General features: G+C 41.9%; 1 protein-coding gene across 3 annotated transcripts; it reads left to right on the top strand.

Annotated features, from left to right (window-relative positions):
- Window positions 1–9,548: 9,548 nt before the first annotated feature.
- LOC110308543 (zinc finger protein 58-like) lies at window positions 9,549–19,863 on the top strand. Of its 3 annotated transcripts, none has more exons than XM_029468590.1 (4): window positions 9,549–9,654; window positions 15,335–15,418; window positions 15,967–16,059; window positions 19,051–19,863. In XM_029468590.1, the coding sequence occupies exons 2-4, from the start codon at window positions 15,385–15,387 to the stop codon at window positions 19,848–19,850; spliced, it is 927 nt and encodes a 308-aa protein (XP_029324450.1). In that variant the 5' UTR covers window positions 9,549–9,654; window positions 15,335–15,384; the 3' UTR covers window positions 19,851–19,863. The 3 variants fall into 3 exon arrangements, with proteins under 3 accessions (XP_029324450.1, XP_029324449.1, XP_029324448.1); XM_029468589.1 differs by having other exon boundaries at window positions 15,293–15,418; XM_029468588.1 differs by having other exon boundaries at window positions 9,549–9,711; window positions 15,293–15,418.
- The last annotated feature ends 24 nt before the right edge of the window (window positions 19,864–19,887 follow it).

Genomic DNA, 19,887 nt, shown 5'->3' with positions numbered 1-19,887 from the left:
ATCTACTTGTACAAAGTTCAAGTCAAAGTGGATCAAGGAACTCCACATAAAACCAGAGACACTGAAACTTATAGAGGAGAAAGTGGGGAAAAGCCTCAAAGATATGGGCACAGGGGAAAAAATTCTGAACAGAACAGCAATGGCTTGTGCTGTAAGATCGAGAATCGACAAATGGGACCTCATAAAATTGCAAAGCTTCTGGAAGGCAAAAAACACTGTCAATAGGACAAAAAAGGCCACCAACAGATTTGGAAAGGATCTTTACCAATCCTAAATCAGATAGGGGACTAATATATATATGTGTGTGTGTGGTTATCAAATAACCCTATTAAAAAGTGGGATACAGAACTAAACAAAGAATTCTCAACTGAGGTATACCGAAAGGCTGAGAAGCACCTGAAAAAATGTTCAACATCCTTAATCATCAGGGAAATGCAACTCAAAACAACCCTGAGATTCCACCTCACACCAGTCAGAATGGATAAGATCAAAAATTCAGGTGACAGCAGATGCTGGCAAGGATGTGGAGAAAGAGGAACACTCCTCCATTTTTGGTGGGATTGCAAGCTGGTACAACCACTCTGGAAATCAGTTTGGCGGTTCCTCAGAAAATTGGACATGGTACTACCAGAAGATCCAACAATATCTCTCCTGGGCATATACCCAGAAGATGTTCCAACTTGTAATAAGGACACGTGCTCCACTATGTTCATAGCAGCCTTATTTATAATAGCCAGAAGCTGGAAAGAAACCAGATGTCCCTCAACAGAGGAATTTATACAGAAAATGAGGTACATTTACACAATGGAGTACTACTCAACAATTAAAATCAGTGAATTTATGAAATTCTTAGGTAAATAGATGGATCTGGAGATATCATCCTGAGTGATGTAACCCAATCACAAAAGAACACAAATGATATGCACTCACTGATAAGCAGATATTAGCCCAGAAACTTAGACTACCCAAGATACAATTTATAAAACACATGAAACTCAAGAAGAAGGAAGACCAAAGTGTGGATATTTCATTCCTTCTTAGAATGGGGAACAAAATACCCATGGAAGGAGTTACAGAGAGAAAGTTCAGAGCTGAGACAAATGGAAGGACCATGCAGAGACTGCCCCACCTGGGGATCCATCCCATCAATAACCTTCAAACCCAGATTGCATATGCCAGCAAGATTTTGCTGACAGGACCCTGATATAGCTATCTCTTGTGAGGCTATGCCTGTTGGGGTCGGCCAGCAGCTCACATGTCCGGGTTCGAGCCTGGAAGGCATCTTGGAATCTGGAAGGAAAAGGGGAATCTAGGCGGGGAGAGAAAGATGGAGCTAAGTCAAGAGATTCTGATCAAAGCTCAATTTTACTATTTGGAAACACGGGGTTATAAGGAAAGGGGAGGGGCCCATTCCCACCAAATCATCTTCGCAGTCCAGCTTCAGGCGACCACGTGTGTTCTCTGGAACAGCTAGGTGGCAAGTAGTAGCAGTGGGAGTGGCAGAACAATAGGGTGGCAGGCTCCACCCCCATGATCTCCTGGTGATAACAGTCAAGCCTGATCAGCCTGATTTCGGGCTGAAGGGGATGGAGGTTACATATGCCAGTGCCTGGGAAATACAGAAATGGATGCACACAGTCATCTATTGGATGGAACACATGGTCCCTAATGAAGGAGCTAGAGAAAGTACCCAGGAGCTAAAGCGGTCTGCAACCCTATAGGAAGAACAACAATATGAACTATCCAGTACCCCCCCAGAGCTGTGTCTCTAGTTGCATATGTAGCAGAAGATGGCCAAGTCGGCCATCAATGGGAGGAGAGGCCCTAGGTCTTGCAAAGATCATATTCCCCAGTTCAGGGGAATGCCAGGGTCAGGAAGCAGGAGTGGGTGGGTTGGGGAGCAGGGCATGGCGGGGGGGGGGAATGTATAGGGGGCTTTCAGGATAGCATTTGAAATGTAAATGAAGAAAATATGTAATAAAAAAACCCCAAAACAAAAATAAACCTTTCATGCTATGGGATTACCTAAAGTTATGGGCCAGCCTATACTGGCAACAATTTTATATCATTTTTTAAGGAATCTGGTATTGAACATAAAACTGGAATTCCTAATAATCCAATGGGACAAGAATTGTTGAACATGTGCATTGCATTCTGAAAAACTGGCTTTGAAAAACAAAAAAAGGGGGGAATTAATACCCCCAAGGTCACCAAAAGCATACTTCTTTTGTCTTGTTTTAAATTTTTTTGCAAACTACTTCTAAAGGTCAGTCTTCAGCAGATCGTCACTGGCATCCAGTCACTTCCAGCTCATATGCCATAATTAAATGGCCGGATCCCGTAACTAATGTGGGATGGATCAGACCCTGTTTTAATATGGGGGAGAGGTTCTGTTTGTGTGTGTGTGTGTTTTTTCCACAAAAAGAAGACAGAGAGCAATGGCTGCCTGAAAGATTGGTTTGTCAAATGGACACATATCCTGTGTCTTCTAGTAAGTATGATTCCAATCATGATGATGGCTAAAAATCTTTATCAGCCAGCAGAGTTAACTTGGGGCATAGACTCCACTATTTCCTGAGAAGTAAGTTTTTCTGTTGATTCTCAAAGCCACCTCCCCCACACTGGGAGGCCAGAGCTTCTGTGTGATCATTGCTAATTTGCAACTGAATTGAGTGCTTGGGACATCCTCCTGGACAACTTTAATTGTGTTGCTTTTAACTTTTGACTTTGTATTTCAAGCAGGTTGTTTACCTCCATACAGTCTCACCTTCAGCAAAGCTCAGATGGCAGTTATTCATCGTTATGAAGAGATGCATTGACTGCATATTGTGGCTTTGGTCTGAATGGGAGAAATGTGTGCTCTGAGGGCCGGCAGTCAAGGATGGGCCAATGGTCTATGGCTCTTTTCAACCTGTAGGGCCCCAAATATGGGGACCCCCACTCTAGTCCAGGGACAGGATGCACCCACGATCACAAGAATCCTTTCTTGCTGCAAGACGCACGAGGCTTTATTGGCAGAGCTCTGGGCCGACACATACCTCACACAGGAGGCAGGGGAGTCGACCCCGAGGCTCAGAAGCTAGGGGTTTTTTAAGAAGCAAAGGGTTAGGGGTACGAGGAGTTTTGACAAAGGTACGGGATTGGTTCATTTAAACGTTAACAGAAAGATTACAGGTCAGTAAGAAGGGGCATCAGGACTTTGTTCCGGTGGGCTACGGGCTTATCTTTGTTCACATAACAACCAGTTGATGTATGACTTTATCCGGCGCCAAGGGGTAATAGACAGAGGGGAGGTTACCGTCAGATGGTGTTGACTCAGACAAGATAACCCTTCCTGTCCTCGGATTGAGGGGAGGTTCCGGCCAGATGGTGTTGACTCAGATAATATAGCCCTGCTGGTCCTTACATACCTTTTCATCTTTACAGTCAAGATGTTCTTAGGAATGCCTTAACAACAGCCCTGCCCTGGCATGCCTGGGGGCTGTTCTGCTTTGTTCTCAGTCCCAGGCCAGGTGGTGGGCTCCTAAACAACTCACAAGTTACAATATTTCATCTTCCTTCAAACCTAAGACAGAGGCATGTGCCAAGAGGCCATGTTTGTTTATAATAAACACTAAAAGGCCGTGTTTGTGCAAATAAACACAAACAAGCTGCACATGACCAGGATGGGTAAGACAGAGGCCAATAGATTCAGTCCTAAGACAGATGAGGCTGCCAGCCACCATAATTCCCAGATAGGGCCATGGAACATAGTATCTTATGCCCCAGTCCAGCTAACTTTTAATAAATAAAAAGGGAGGAACTGTGCCCTTCCCCCCAACCTTGAGTGGGCTGATTCAAACCCTGTTTTCCACACCTGGCTAGCACACCTAGTGTGGAGTCTTCCAACCTAGGTAAAGTCTATTGTCCTGCCACTGTCTGCCGCTTCCTCTAAGATGGCCACCACCTGCTAAGAGGCTGAACCTGTTTTCCTGATGAGATCCTGACAAAGCAACAAGATCCTGGCATAGTGAGGGATGGGTGCCCCCCACCCCCACCCCCCACCCCCCGCCAAGCTGAGACTCATAAGCAAACACTGGGCCTTGATCAGAGATCTTTGTCATGGCTCCTATTTCACTGTCCATCCCATACAACATAGCTTTCCTTTCAGGGACCTAGTTCATGGAACTGCTGGCAGTTACAGTAAACCACAGGGAGCTGCATCAGGGAAGAACTGCAGAGATGGAAATGGGCAGACGGAGGAAGTCTCAGATCAGAGGGCAGGAAGCTCAGCTTGGAAGAATTCAGGTAAAGTCAGAAGAAAGCACCATGAGGTCATGACAGAAGCTAACAGAGAGTAATATGCAAACATGACAAACATTCCCTCAAATACAGAAAAGCCAGTTCAGAGTAGAATCACTCCCCACCAGAAATGTCAACAGTTTCCACTCACCAACATCTGATGCCATTAACAACAGGATGCTACTGAAAAAAATTGTAAATTAGATTTCAAACACAGTCCATAGAACACATGCCTGAGCCCATGTGTAAGTTTTGATAATTAGAAGGTATCAGGTGCTCAGAAGGTAAGAGGAGCCAGAAGAAGTAATTACTACACTCAATAAACTATTTTTTAAAGAATATTTTCTAAACACAGAGTCTCATGTAGCCTAGGCTCACCATGAATGGCTATGAAGCAGAGGATGATTTTGAACTCTGGGATTGCTGACTCATCCTCATAAAATGCAGAGATAACAGAGATGAATCACAAACTAGGTCCTAAGTTCAATCATAGGGCTGTTTAATTCAAAAAATACACGAACATTTGGTGCTTATGAGTTCTATGTGAGCAGGCTGCTGTACGCACATTGTAAGGAAGCTGTTTTGCTATACAAGGCTGTGTTCTTTTCCTACTTCATATGTTATTGTTTTTCCTATAGGTTAGCAACACTAACTAGATAGTGTCTATTATTTTAGATATGGTTGGAAACTCACTGAAAATCCCAGTAGATAGGACAGGGTGGTCTGAAGGCCATGCTTCCTGAGAGTGGACTTCAATGCCATATGCCACTGTCTGGCTCACAAACACGTGGTTTGACTGTTGTGGCAAAATATATGGTGAGAATCCTGAATAAGCCACAGCATTACAAATTTACAGGATTATTCTATGACTATAACTATGTTAGTCTGGGGAGTCAGATCTGAGGTGTGTACAGTAGGCACCATTTCCATGAAGCTGTCAGAAAAAGTGTCAACTTACTAATCAGGACCGACATCCCTTAAACTAATCACATTCACAAAACTGTCTTCATAAAATAGGAAGTTTAGAAACTTCTGTCAGCTCAAACTAAGAGTCTTGGGCAGGTTATAAATACAGAAGACAGAAACCTCACATGCCCCAGATATCCCGAGAAAGCTGACACCAGCCATATGTGAGAGTGGGCCAGCTAGTACCATCATGATTCCCCAGTAAAGCTTGAATAACCTCAGGCACTAGCAGTCAGCAAACCCACCATGCCCTCACAATCCTGTTATTTCCAACCCTCTCCATTCCTTAGCTACTGAGCTAGCCCTCCAGTCCCAGAAGCATAAGTAGACTCGGGCTGCAGGATTGTCCAAAGAGACTGGACACAGCACATGGCTTTGGCATGAGTCCCTCTTCCAGGTCAAACGTGCACCAGGGGCAGTGGTCCAGCCTAGGTCAGCACAACACCTTCAAATCAGCAGCTTCCTCTGTTTCCCAAACAAGCCCAAGTCAACTCCCTCCGCACCAGACTCAACACGGTGCACAGTCCCTCAAATCTGCAGGACGGCGCTGTTCCCTGCACCAACCACCATGTCAGAGTTCCAAGACCAGTTTTGAGCAGGACACTCGCCTAACTTTGGAGAGAAGCGAAGTTTGAAGGCAGAACGTGCAAGTTAAATATCCTCAACCCCCTCTGGTGATGTCATAGTGCTAGGGACTTCATTTCCCAGGAGTCAGTGCGAAAGACTTCCAGGAACACAGAGAAGAGGATTTCCACAGAGCTTGTGCTCCTGCTCAACTGTGAGCAGGTACACTTTGAAGGATATGGGCTTCAATTCAGTACATGTGCAACCACATGCCATTCAGGCTCTTTTAAAGTCCTGTGGACACAGCACCCGAATTTAGCCTGTGAGTGGAGCCTTTCTCAGTAATGTTTATCAGGTTTCCTAGTTATTTCTGCTAAGACGCCGTGATTTTAAAGCTCATATCTGTTTATAGAATCTTGCAACCGAAGGGAAAATTCAGACTGATCCTCTTTACTTAAAAATAAGAAAGCAGGAAGCTATTGTACGACTGAGTACTATCTTTTTAGGATGCTTATTGAAGCCATCATTGGTTACTCTATCAATACAGCATGTCAGGCTCTTTCTTAGGACAAGAATCAGAAAACAAGGCTCACTAGCATGGACAATTTCTCGACACATTATATCTGATACAAAGTAGAAAACAGGGGAGCTTAGGGTAAAACAGGTGGCTATAATGAAGGTGCATTTGGTGTTAAACACAGTAATACAAATGAACTTAACTAATCCTTGTTCTCCTGTTCTGACACACTTTGTGAGCCATACATGAAGAAGATGCCACAGCTAGAGAAAGGATTCAGTCGAACACTGGAATCCATTCAGTGAAGGGTGGATCAGGGGCACAGATGTTTAAAATCATTGAACAACGTGATAAGTGCAAGTCTCTGAAGTTTACTCCAAGACATTTGAGAATCCATGTGTTGATCTTTCCATGTGTAAATTCCTTGATGACACTTCTCATCCATTAGTCTGTGTGGGAAATTTAATATTTGTGTTCACTCTAGGACACCACCCCATCTACCACAGCCCCCTCATCATGGCCTCTCACAAACTTGACCTGGGTGTTTTCTAAACACATGCATACCTCCTCTTCAGCTTTCCCAAGATCAGGGGCAGAGCTCCTGGGATCACGGTGGTGTGTGTACTGATTCTTTTTCTTTGTTTGTTTGTTTGTTTGTTTTCTTTTAAAGACTTAAAGATTTATTTATTTATTATATGTAAGTACACTGCAGCTGTTTCCAGACACACCAGAAGAGGGCATCTGATCTCATTACAGATGGTTGTGAGCTATCATGTGGTTGCTGGGATTTGACCTCATGACCGTCAGAAGAGCAGTCAGTGCTCTTAACCACTGAGCCATTTCTCCAGCCCCCTGTATTGCATTTATAATCTTTCCACCCTTGTCTCTCGCTCCAGCCCTGCACACTCTGGTCCCGCTCACTGTAACCCCTTCCTTCAACCCCCAGCCCAGTAACTTATACCCCGCCTCTCTCTATTCTCCCCAGTAATTGTTCATAGCGATTTTTATTTAACTAATCATTTCAAACTGGGGAGTAAGGTTTGTACAACAAAGGCTGGTGTATGTGAGAATTTTCTTGGGACAACCAGATGTTGGGGTATATAACTTAACATATGAATACAAACATTGCCAGACCAAACCCCAACATGTGTGTATGTTTGTGTCTGTTACCTGGAAACCTAAATGAAAGGGTACTGACTCATCTGAGAGTTGCTATTCCTTGATCCTAATTCAAGAGGAGGAGGAGCTACCATGTTGCAGGTACAAACTATATGTGCAGGATCTAAGAGGGAGTCCCATTAGGTAAAATAATAGTAACCCAGACATAGTTATGGAAAAGTCTACCAGAAGTTAAGTTCTCAGGCTGAATGTGTTTGTTTAGACCCTGCTGACAAATTTATCTATTACCTCTAATAAGATAGGTTGTATAATATCTTGCTCATTTAATTTCCCCTCATTGAAACATTCTCCATTAGGTGTGATGTTTGGCAAGTTCACTTCAAAGTGTAAGTTTGAAGGCTAAAGTAGTTATGAGAATTTAATCTTCTTGCCGAGAATCTGGGTTTGGTTTCCAACAAGCACATCGTGGCTCTCAAGTACATGTAGCAGTAGTTCCAGAGGAAAAGATCCCTTAATCTAACATGCTCAGGCTAATGTACAAAAAAAAGTACATGCATACATTCTACATATGTGTGTACACCAACATATACACATAAAACTGAAAAAATTATATAATTAAAAATTTCCATTGGGCATGGTGATGCTCGCCTTTAATTCCAGCACTCAGGAGGTAGTGGGTGGTGGATCTCTGAGTTGGAGGCCATTCTGGTCTACTGATTCAGGTCTAGGATTGACAGGACTACACAGAGAAAACTTGTTTGGACTAAATCAAGAAAAGAAAATTAAATAATAGGTTTTTACTTTAGAAAAGAAAGTGATATTTGAAGGTAATATTATTCCCTCACTTTAAAAATGTACATACAAAATACATGAATAAATACCTGCTAAAAGTCATATTAAAAATATGTTCCTGAAAAAATCCAGTAAAATCAACTGTTTGTGCAATTTTCAAGAGTCCCTATGGCCACCGCATACTGAGCTACTACTACTACCCCAGATACATTGTAGGAACCTTCATTAGCACATCTCTCATCAGGAAACACATAGACATACCGGGAATGTAGTTTTGTACCTCTTCTGAAGACATACTTCAGATTGTTAACCTTGCAGGATTCTCTTGTCATTATTGCCTCCTTCTTTACCACAGAGTGTGAAGTATTCATTTTCCGAGTACATTATAACGTAAATGTATTATATACCTGTCACCTGCTATGACTCAACTCATGATCAATCATTTCAAGGAAGTAGCAACAACAAAAACTTCATAGAGAGAAAGTGTGAGTGGCTTATGGTGAGAGAAAATGAAATATGAACTTCCCAGTGTCTCTGCTCAGAAATAGTTTCCTTGAGAATCAGTGTTTGTTGCAAGTACTAACATGTATAGAGTTTGTATATGATTTGACCTCAGCAGTGACAGATACAGAAGTGACAATCCTTATGAAAAGACACATCCATGCTGCAAAGTGGGTTTGTAGCTCATTTTGTGTTCCCGGGAACATATTTCTGAGACCACGGTACTCAGAGAATAATTTCTCTGTGTCCCTGCCACCACAAGACTGATTTTGGTTCTCCTGTGTGGGCTGTTTTCAGTGTCGCACACTAAAACCAAGGCCTCCTGACTTTATGGAACTTGTCACATCACCCAGCTTCCTCCAATTCCTTTTTGTTCTTTTCATTTCAATACACGAGCAGCTGCCACCAGGTGGCTGCCGCCGAACCTGTCTTCAAAGCACATTTGAAAGACTTAGCGGTGACTTCCCATGTTAGTTTTTTGTAATTATCTCCAAGTAAAAATTGAGTCAAATGAACGTTTTCCTACAGTTAGCAGAGCTGAGTGTGAAACCACAGTAAAGTGACCAGAAATAACCAGTACATTTAATAAACATTAGTGTAAGGTTTCACATTCCAGCATCACAGTTGTGCGCAGAGGACTTTAAAAGCAGCCGGATTTCCTTCCACTGTCTCCCTCTAGCGGCAGAACCTGTGTGTTTCCATCCTTTCACATGGGATTCAGCGACTCTTGGATCTCCATTACACAGACTTATGGGAAATGTAGTCTCCCTCGATGTGACGTAACAAGCAAGGGAAGCCAGAGCGCCTTTTGAGTTCTTTCTGCGCATGTTCCGCCCTTCACAGCGAGTCCTTTTCCACTTTGTACTCAAGCAAGTTTCTTACTACCCTGCTGGAGTTGGATCTCTGAGGTGAAGGTTGGTTCAGGGTGCAGAGCAGCCCGTCAGGCCCGAGGGATTGTGCAGGGTGGACGGGTAGGTCCATCTTTGAAGGAGTTGTCACGGGGCATCTATGAAATAGGGAAAAGCCCACTGGAGGGGCTGTTCTAACCAAGGCTGGGCTGCTGAGTCAGGATTTAAGTCAGCGCTGCGGAGAGGACGGCGGCGATGGTGCTGGGAGCAGCCGTCAGTCGGCTGCTGCTTCCGACATGCTTCCCACATGGTGGAAAGAAAGGCAAGGCTGGGAGCTCCCTTTCCAGCTTGGCTGTGGAAGCATCCTCGTACTAGCTGACTCACTCTCTTCTGGCTGTAGCCAGGTTTCCCCGCTCGTCTAGAGAAAGTGGAGTTTCTTCTGGTCACGACCGCACTTTATAGGCACGTAGTACTCGTGTTTATAAAGTTTGTAAAACATCTAGTTCTTGTTTATAAGGTTTATAAACTCTTACATTCTAGAAGAACGAGGACAGGAAAAGGAATGGACATGGACGATGAACCTACACTCGAGAAGGGCAAGGTTTGTCAGGACTTCTCTCACAAAATGTCTCTGAGGCACACAGACAGGAGGTGCGAGAGTTCTTGTGACTTCCGCTCTCCTTATTCTGTTGTTCTAGGCTTGTGTCTAGAACCAGGTTCCACTGAAGGAGTGGGCAGTGAGATTCCATATTCCGATTAGGGGACTAGGTGATATGCAGCAATTCTTAGGAAATCACAGTTTGCTCCCTGGCCAGAAAAGCGTTGCATTTCTTCCACCTAGAAAGTAAACTTTGTCACGCTTAAGCTTAAGTGTCCTGGAATGTTGCCATGAATTTAGTCAAAACCCACCTAATGAGACCATAGTGACAGACCTTCTGCCCTCCACCCACAGGCAGTCCACAGTGGCCTGAGAAGAGCAGACTCCTATCAGCATCAGTTGGTGGGCTGTGCTGTGGTGGTTCTGTGTGGGACAGCATTAGGTGATGATCCTTGCAGCTAATTCTTCCATTGGGGACCTGCTCTAGTTCTCTCAGGGAAGTGTCTCTATCTTCACGCTGCTCTTGCTGGTCTATGAGCTGAGCAGTTTTCCTGCTGACAGGTGGCCATCTCCTAGGTAAAGAACAGTGAAGGGCGTGCTTCTCATCTCTCACGTGTGGAAAAGTCTAGTTTTTTTTTGGGTTTTTTTCTTAAGACAATTCTGAGTTTTCTATTAAACAACTTCCTTGATACTTCTTGTGACTTGGGATTCATTAGCCTTCTCCGTTGATGTTTTCCTCTGCTCTCTCTCTCTCTCTCTCTCTCTCTCTCTATATATATATATATATATATATATATATATATATATGTGTGTGTGTGTGTGTGTGTGTTAATGAGTATTTTGCCTTCATGTATATCTGTGAATCACTTGTATGTCTGGTGCCTATTGAAGACAGGCAAGGGGCAGGTCTCCTGGAACTGGAGTTGCAAATGGCTGTGAGCCCACAGATGGGTCCTCTGGAAGAACAACCAGTGTGTTTAACCACTGAGCCATCTCCTCAGCCTCTCATCTGCTCTTCTGATGGGAGGTGTTTTTCAGGATACTAATTGTTTATATAGGCTTCTCACCGCTCTTCACTTTCGAGGATCTAGAACAAGCCCTTGTTCTGTGGCCTCCTCTCTTCCAAGTCTGTTAGGGAGCAACTGCTTGGGAAGCTTACAGTCCTAGGCTTTACTTGTGTATTTATGCTGTTCTTTTTATCTGTTCATTGTGATGTGTCATCCCTCGGCTTCCCCAAGTGCTGTTTCTGCAGAGAGAACCTAGTGAGGATTTTAGAGAGGCTCCTTCTGTGTCAGGAGCCCCTGTTATCTTCACCCCATGTGAATTAATTTAGGGTTATCTAGGCTGGTATTTGTTAAAGTACAAGTTTTAATTTGTATGGTTCACTTTTTCAAATAATGTAAGATTAAAGACCATATTTTCTAAAATCTTTGTTTTCCACATTTCTCTCTGTCTCGTTTTTATGAGGGAAGACTTTACATACCACATGTTAGCCTTGAACTCCCAATATAGACAAGGCTTACCTCAAACATTTGGTACTGTGCCTGCCTCATCCAAGACCTAAATTGAAAGATGTGTGCCACGACCCTGAACTCTCTTTTCTCTCTATTCTGTGTTGTGTCACATGAATCTAATTACATTCCCTTCAGTACAGTTTACTCTGTTGATTGGCTGGCTGACCGACTGTGTGTCTATGGATACATGTGGAACCACTTGCCATGCTGTTCCTCAGCAGGCCAGAAGAGAGGTTAGAGATTTGCTTCTTTCTTTCCACCATGTGGGACACGGATCATCAGTCTGGGCACAGAGTGACTGCCCTGGAGTACAGTTACTGGAGCTTGTGAAGTATTGTAGGATCGTGTCTACTGGGCCTTGATCCACCACCGCTCAGTACTCTTTCCCTTGGCTGACTGAGGAAGGCAAATCAGAACTCACTGCATTGGTCAGACCTGAAACGCCGTAGGAGTTGGAAGCCTGTACCGCTCTTCACATCCAGAGGAAAACACCTGAATATCAGAGGTTCTCCTCCAAGTCGTACCTTGCTTCTTTGCATGTAGACAGGGAGTGGACATACATGGCATCGTCTCTGCCTCCTGCCTGCTGGGAGTTGAACGAACCCAGACCTCACATATCTGAGTAAGAACTTCTCCCCTGAGCTATGTACCAAGCCCTTGCTGTTCTTTGATGGACATGCCCTCAATTTGTCATCTTCCTCTGTGCTGCACCTGAGCCGCAGTTTGTGGGTTCCTCACGAAAGTTTGTTCTGGCACATTCTGTCTTGGTCAATACTCGCCATGCATTTCCATTGGGAACATTTGGATCTTTCAGAGGAATTTATTCCATTGGGTGGTGGCTCAGTCAGCCTTTAGTGTGTGAGCTAGGAATAGAACACTGGAAGGAAATCCATTCAGTCTCACCTGATGGGAAGAATGTATTAGGATGTACTGGGAGTGTGCAATGAGATTGAAACCAACTAAGTGTGGTTTGGCTTCATACATGGAACCTGCGCTATTCATGGAATTCATATTTTATGGAAAACTTATTATAGTTGACAAGTGAATAAAAACAAATGAAAGAAAAAAGTTAATGTAGAAATGAATAGCTGTCACATTATTTTTTCTCATGCATGTCACAGTGGTGTCCATAGAAAGAACCAAAGCACCATCTTCAGTCAAATGCATGTTGTGTATAGTTACACATTTTTCCTGTTGTCAGAGTCACATATACATCATGGTTTTTCCTAATGCAAAGTCCCCATTTTAACTCTTTCTGCAACCGGTGTAAATATAATTTTACCATGTTTCTATGTCTGACTTCATAATAATTTTCTTATTTCAGTTATAAAAGCAGATCTCAGCACTATTTTGATACAAATATCTTAATTTTCTCTATACTCTTCCCCCCTCCAAGTAGAAGGTCATCTAAAATAGGACGAAATCCAACTTGTAAAATTCACTTGATTTTTTTTTTTTACAATGTTATAAAAGAAAAATAAGAAGTGGTATACATTTTTGCATAGATGCTATTCAGGTACATACAAGCGTAGAGTTCTGCTTGCTTCCCCACTCAGTTACTGCTTTCTTCTTTTGTTTTTTGTTTTGTTTTGTTTGGTTTGGTTTGGTTTGGTTTATTTTGTTTTGTTTTTGAGAAAAGGTTTCTCTATGAAGCCCCTGTCCTGGAACTCACTCCGTAGACCAGGATGGCCTAGAACTCACAGAGATCTACCTGCCTCTGCCTCCAAAGTGCTGGGATCAAAGGCATGCTCCACTACTGTCTGCCTATTTTTTTTAATTTTGGCATTTTTTTTTTCTTCCCCAGAGCTGAGGACCGAACCCAGGGCTTTGTGCTTGCTATGCTAAATCCCCAACCCCCCTTTTGGCATTCTTTGTCACACTTTGTGTCTGAGTGACTGTACCTTCCTTTCTTCTCTTCCTACAGTCTTGGCTCTGCTTATTCCTCTCTGTAGTCTAAAGCATTGCTGCCAGGGTTCTTTTTTGGACTGATTTGATCAACATGAATTAGCCTGTTTGTATCCTGGAAAGTTCTTACACCTTCAACTGCATCAGATAATTTTTGCTGAGTATAGTAGTTTAAGTTGGAATCTCTAGTCTTTTAGAACTTAGGAATGAATTGTCTGAGGATCTTATGGATTTCAAAAAATTTCTGGAACTTAATGAACTTAAAGTCCTCTGATGGAAACTCATAGCTTTAAAAGTATATGTTTAAAAAAAGACACAAGGAACACAAATACCCAAGAATTACAAAGAAGGAGGAGAAGGAGAAGAAGTAGAAGAAGAAGAAGAAGAAGCAAAAATTCAGTAGACAAAAATAAAAATGAGAGCATAAAAGGACAAAATAGAAACCACAAAATCTACAAAAACAATTAGTGAGATCCAGAGGTGGTTCTTAGGACAATTAAGAAGAGTTTTTGTTGGCTTAACTGACTTAAGGGAAGAAAAGAAGGATCTCAATTCAGACCAGAATAATCAGGGAAACACTGCAGCAGACACTGGAGAAACACAAAGCCTTATAAGGGAATATTTTAGAAACCTGTCCCCTATTCCATTTCTAGATTCCTCCAGACCACCCATGTAAACCAAGAGGAGACCAGCAACCTGATCAGACCATACAAATGAGGAGAACATACACACAAAAACCAGTTCCTTTTCCTGAAAAAGAAAAAAGGAAAAAAGGAAAAAAGAAAGAAAAAGAAAGAAAGAAAGAAAGAAAAGGAAGGAAGGAAGAAAGAAAGAAAAGGAAAGACAAGAGAGAAAGAGGAAGGAAGGAAGATAGGAAGAAAGGAAGGAAACAGAGGCCCAGATAGATTTATGGAAGAATTCTACCAGGCTTATCTATAGCCATTTCTCTAAATTCTATACTTAATATTATTTTTTAAGTATAGAATGGAGTTTATCCAGGGCATGGAGAGGGAAGTTAAGAGGGTAGTAGAGACAGAGAAAGGCAGAGAGAGACAGAGAGTAGAGTAGAGAAGTAGAGGCTGGCCATGAGCAAGGGGAGGGAGAGGGGGGAAAGGGTGAGAGGACAGAACAGGAGCAAGAAGATAAGAGCAATTCTATACTTCTTAAATAAGAAATAAGTAGATAAATAGGAGCACTTCCAAACTCCTACAAATTCACTATTACTACTGAACTCTGCATACTAGGAAAGCTGGACTTGAGGACAGTGTCTCTATCAGAATCCGCATTTTAATTTCACTTCACATTCATTGTTCTGTGTACTGCATGTTGAGAAGTGACTTCTCACACACTATGACTTTAGTATAAAGTGGTGCATAATACAAGCATACGACTTGCATTCCCTTTTGGGTTCGTTCATTTTACGCTTTAGCATTCCTGACTGTGTAGTAGCTACATTCACTTATAGGATCTTTTACTATTCTCTTAAAGATGGGTACTGTGTGAAATCATATGACTATTAGAAATAAATTAGTAACATTTACCCACATCAGATGCATTTCTAACTCCTTTACTCTAGGGAAACTTTAGAATGGTGTTCACAGCACATAATGCTTATGAGTGTTTGTATTACTATTTGTGGTTTTAAATGGTCTATTGTGTGATATTCATTCATTGATCTTTATTTCAGAAATGCTGTCATTCAGGGATGTGGCCATTGATTTCTCTGCAGGAGAGTTGGAATGCCTGGAGCCTGCTCAGTGGGATCTGTACAGGGATGTGATGCTGGAGAATTTCAGCCACCTTGTGTTCCTGGGTGAGGATCACATCCATAAGGAATTCCTAGTTCATTGTCAACATGTAACTTCCTTTTATAGGAATCTAGGAGCTTTCACTATCTAATAGTCCTGCTCTCCCTCTCCCCTACCCCAGGTTTCTCTGGCTGTTGTGGAACTTGTTCTGTAGACCAGGCTAGCCTTGAACTCAGGATATGCCTGTCTTGGCCTCCCAAGTGCTGGAACTACCATGCCCAGCTTGCAGGCTGGCTCTTAAGGGAGAATTGGTGCAACGAAGACAAATTTCACTTAACTTCTTGTGTTTTAATCTATTTCAGTGTGTGACTCCTGTCAGTGTCATGCCAGAAATTAAATGGGACAGGCCATGGAACATACATGGAAAAGAAAATATTTTATTCTTTTCTGATTTTATAGTTTTCCTTGTTAATGACAGAAATGAAGATCTGTGACGAATAACTTCAAAGTACTCTAAAATGCCTATTGAGACCGACGTGGTGAGCTCATTTTTTTCTTATCAGCACAGTACTGGGGTAGAAATGTTAATTCCCTTCTTTCTCCCTCCCCACAGGCTTTTCTTTCTCTAAGCCGTTATTGGTCAGATTTCTGGAGAAGAACCAGGAGCTTCGGAATGTGAAGAGGAAAGCAGCAGCTGTGCCCCGAGGTGTGTAGGGGTGAGGGGTGAGAGTCAGAGTGGAAGGTCAGATCCAACAGAAAGCCAGGCTCTAACGTAGTATACATTGAGGTGTCATTTTCTGGTGGAAAACATCCTGCGGCTATCTATTTTAATGATGTGTTCTGTCAAAGAAGAGCGTCTCTCAGCTGTTGGTGGTCCTTTAAGTCTCCAACCATTGTTCTTCCTGTCCATTTTTAGTGACTGCCTAAGTACTGAGTTTTGGTGAGAGTATACATTGCAATGGACACTATCTCCTACCACTCTCAAACTTGGCAGACATTTTAAAAAACTTATGTAGGAAGCCTTTGTATCCAGTAACTCATATATACATTTCTTTTCAAAAAATTATTTAAATTATTTTTGAGATTATATCATTCCCCACTTCCTCCTTCTAAACCTTCCCATATACTCCTTGCTCTCTTTCAACTCATGGCCTCCTTTTTAATTAATTGTTGTCACATGCATATACTTGTATTCCTAAATAAACTGTTCCATTTGTGCAATGTTACTCGTATGTATGATTTCAAGACTGAATGTTTAGTATTGGATGACTGATTGGTATGCTGTTCCCCTGAGGCAAACTAGTTCCCCCCTCTCTCTCTTTCCTGGTTGCCTGTAGTTCTTTGTGTAGGGCTGAGGTTTTCCTCTGTCTTCACTGGCATAAGTCTGGTTGTCCTTGCTTTGCTCTCCTGTAGGTAGTCAAGTTGGTAAGACTTTGAGTGTAACTTCTGATATTACTGGGAGACACTGTCCCACAGTAAACTCCCCAACCCTCTGGTGCTTAAAAATCTTTCAGCCCCTCTTCCACAACGTTCCTTGAGCCTTAGGTGCAGGTATTTATTTATTTATTTAATGTATTCACTTGGACTGGGCTTCCTAAGTCTACATTTTGATCATTTGTGGTTTTCTGAAATGGTTTGCTTTTTTTTTTTTTTTTTTGCAAAGAAAAGTTTCCTTGATGAGGGTAGGGACGATACTTCCCTCTGAGCATAAGGACAAACATTTAGAAGATAGTGGTGGAGATTGTGCTGCTGGTTTAGAAAAGTGACGGTTGTAGGCTCTTCTCCAAGATCCATGGTTTCGCTAGCCCACTCCAGGTGGTTGGCTAAGTTCCCAGTAGCAGGCATTTCTTTCTTGTTGAGTGAGTCCTAAAGAGCTTACCGTGTTATGCTTGTCAATTCTGCATCCTGACGGTTGTGCCACGCTGGTCATTGTTGTGGTTCATAGGCACCATGACTGGGTAGGACTTTGGGTGGCTTCCCTTCTTGGTAAGCTTTCATGCCGCCTTCTGTTACCGTGAAAACTATTCCTCAGGGAGGAGGCATTTCTGATCATTTCCAGTTCAGGGGCCTCTGAGTGCTGTGTCTTAAGCCTGTGGTGTCTTCAGCGGTAATAACTTACCTTCCACTTCCGAGGAACAACCAAAGCCCTTAGCAATAGTCTGGAATGTTCTGGGGGTCTTTAGGACCACCTTGACTAATTGCACAAAAGAAGGCTTTTCATGCCTGGTGTTCAAAGTTTTTGTTAAGTGGTCTTTGGCTCTCAGTGGGAGCCTTGGGAGCCTCCATGGGAAAACATCATTTAAGTTATATATGTATATTCATACCCATTTCCATGTACTGTATATATATTTTTAGGTAGATAGTTAATAGTGTGACTCCTTATAACTTTTCCTTTGGACAACCTTCCTGTTATCTTATTTCTTCTCCTTTTCTAGTTCTCTCTCCCTCTCTGACTAGAATCCTCATTTTCTCTGTCATATCTTTATATCTTGGTTAATTAAATGATCTTTTCAGAGTGCTATCTGAATTATTGTATTCATCTTCATGTTTTCCCTCACACAGTGTCAGTGACTTAAGACACATGCCTTTGTAGGTAGATAGTCTTGGGTAACATCCGTACAAGCCTAGAAGAATCTTCCTACACTGGTTAAGAATTTTGTTAGTTTTAGATTCTTGGCTCCTCATTGGCAGTTCCATTTTCTCGCTTATGATTTTGCTACTTAGTCTGTCTGAAATCATCTTGTTAAATGTACTGTATGTATTTTTAAATGGAATACCTACAGTTAAAACATTTTAAGACTAACATTTTTAACATCTATGAAAAGTCTATATTAACATATGTGTTTCTGTGACCAGCAGTTTTGTATATTTCCACTTACATGTGTGAACATGGGCCTCAAGATGCCATGTTTTCCACTTACATGTATGAATATAGGCCTTATATGTTCATGCTTTTTATATTTTCTCTTTTCTTTGGTTACTCTGGGGTTATTTATCCTGTTAATTAGAAATTAGGCTACTTTTAATTGTTTAATTAATCTAGTTAACTGACAGGTGTATCCAGTTATCAAAATTTGTCATTTATAACAGAACTTGAAATTTTTCTCCTAATAATATTTTTCTGGTATATTGTCTTGTCATTAGAATATAACATAAAGTCTGCTATCTTAAATTGATAAAGCATATTATTTGCTGGTTTTCGGACAGTCTTCTGGTTATACACTTATGCTTTCTATCTTCCACAACTAAAACTGCATACTTAGGATAACACATCATCTTTCCTATGTCCATCCCGTTTCACACAATCATCACTGACTTTCTGTTTACCTAGGTGGCCTGCTTTGTCATTTTCAAGTGTATGAACTCATACAGTTTCTATGTTTGTTTATCATAACTCCATTCTGTGATCATAATTCTTGAGGAGTTTCTATTCCTACCCATGTTACAACCTTCATAGCTATTTAAATATGAATTATGTTCTACTTTTTCTATACTCTGTTTTGTCGTTTTATTTCAATTGAAGTTTAAATGATTTTCATCTGCTTTATTTTCTAAACAGTGACTATAGATGTTGTGATGTATTGTTGTTTTTTATTTATCCATGAAAATGAATTAAAGTCTCTGTATTAAAGATACACATTATAAATATGACAAATGTTCCTAAGCTTTTCTTCTTATCTCAACTTCTACTCACCAGGAAAAAAACTCTATAAATGTAAAGAATGTGGGAAAGCCTTTGCTAAGAGCTCGGTCCTTACTCAACACCTGAGAATTCACACAGGAGAGAAACCCTACACGTGTGACATATGTGGCAAGGCCTTTTCTCTGCCCTCCATACTTCATAACCACCAGAAAATTCACACTGGAGAGAAGCCTTACAAATGTGAAGTATGTGGCAAGGCCTTTCTTATGCCTTCCACACTTACTAACCACCAGAAAATTCACACTGGGGAGAAGCCCTACGAGTGTGAAGTATGTGGCAAAAAGTTTTCCAGTCCTGCAGACTTTACAAAACACCAAAGAGTTCATACCGGAGAGAAACCATACAAGTGCGAAGAGTGTAAAAAACCCTTCAGTAATCTTTCAGCCCTTAGTAGACACAAAGTAGTTCACACTGGAGAGAAACGCTACACCTGTGAGAAATGTGGCAAAGCCTACAGCAGGAGTTATCACCTCAGTCGACACAAGAAAGCCCATAGTGGACAGAAATCCTACAAGTGCAAAGAATGTGGCAAAATGTTTTACTATTCTTCAGACCTTAAAAGACACCAGAGAATTCATTCTGAGGAGAGGCCCTATGAGTGTGAGGAATGTGGCAAAGCCTTTCCTAGTCCTTCAGACGTTACTCAGCATGCGAGAACCCATAAGAGAATGAAGCAGTACACCTGTGATGAGTGTGGAGAGTGCTTTACTATTCAGACAACATTTTCCAACCTCCGTAAAATTCGTCTTGAGGGAAAACCGTCTGAATGTGAGAGATGTCGAAAGGACTTTTAAAGGTTCTTCATAACTTACAACACATAAAAGTCTTCAG

The sequence above is a fragment of the Mus caroli genome, chromosome 13 (assembly GCF_900094665.2).
Source record: "Mus caroli chromosome 13, CAROLI_EIJ_v1.1, whole genome shotgun sequence".
NCBI classification, from domain to species: domain Eukaryota; kingdom Metazoa; phylum Chordata; class Mammalia; order Rodentia; family Muridae; genus Mus; species Mus caroli.
This window is presented reverse-complemented; position numbering and strand designations above follow the sequence as displayed.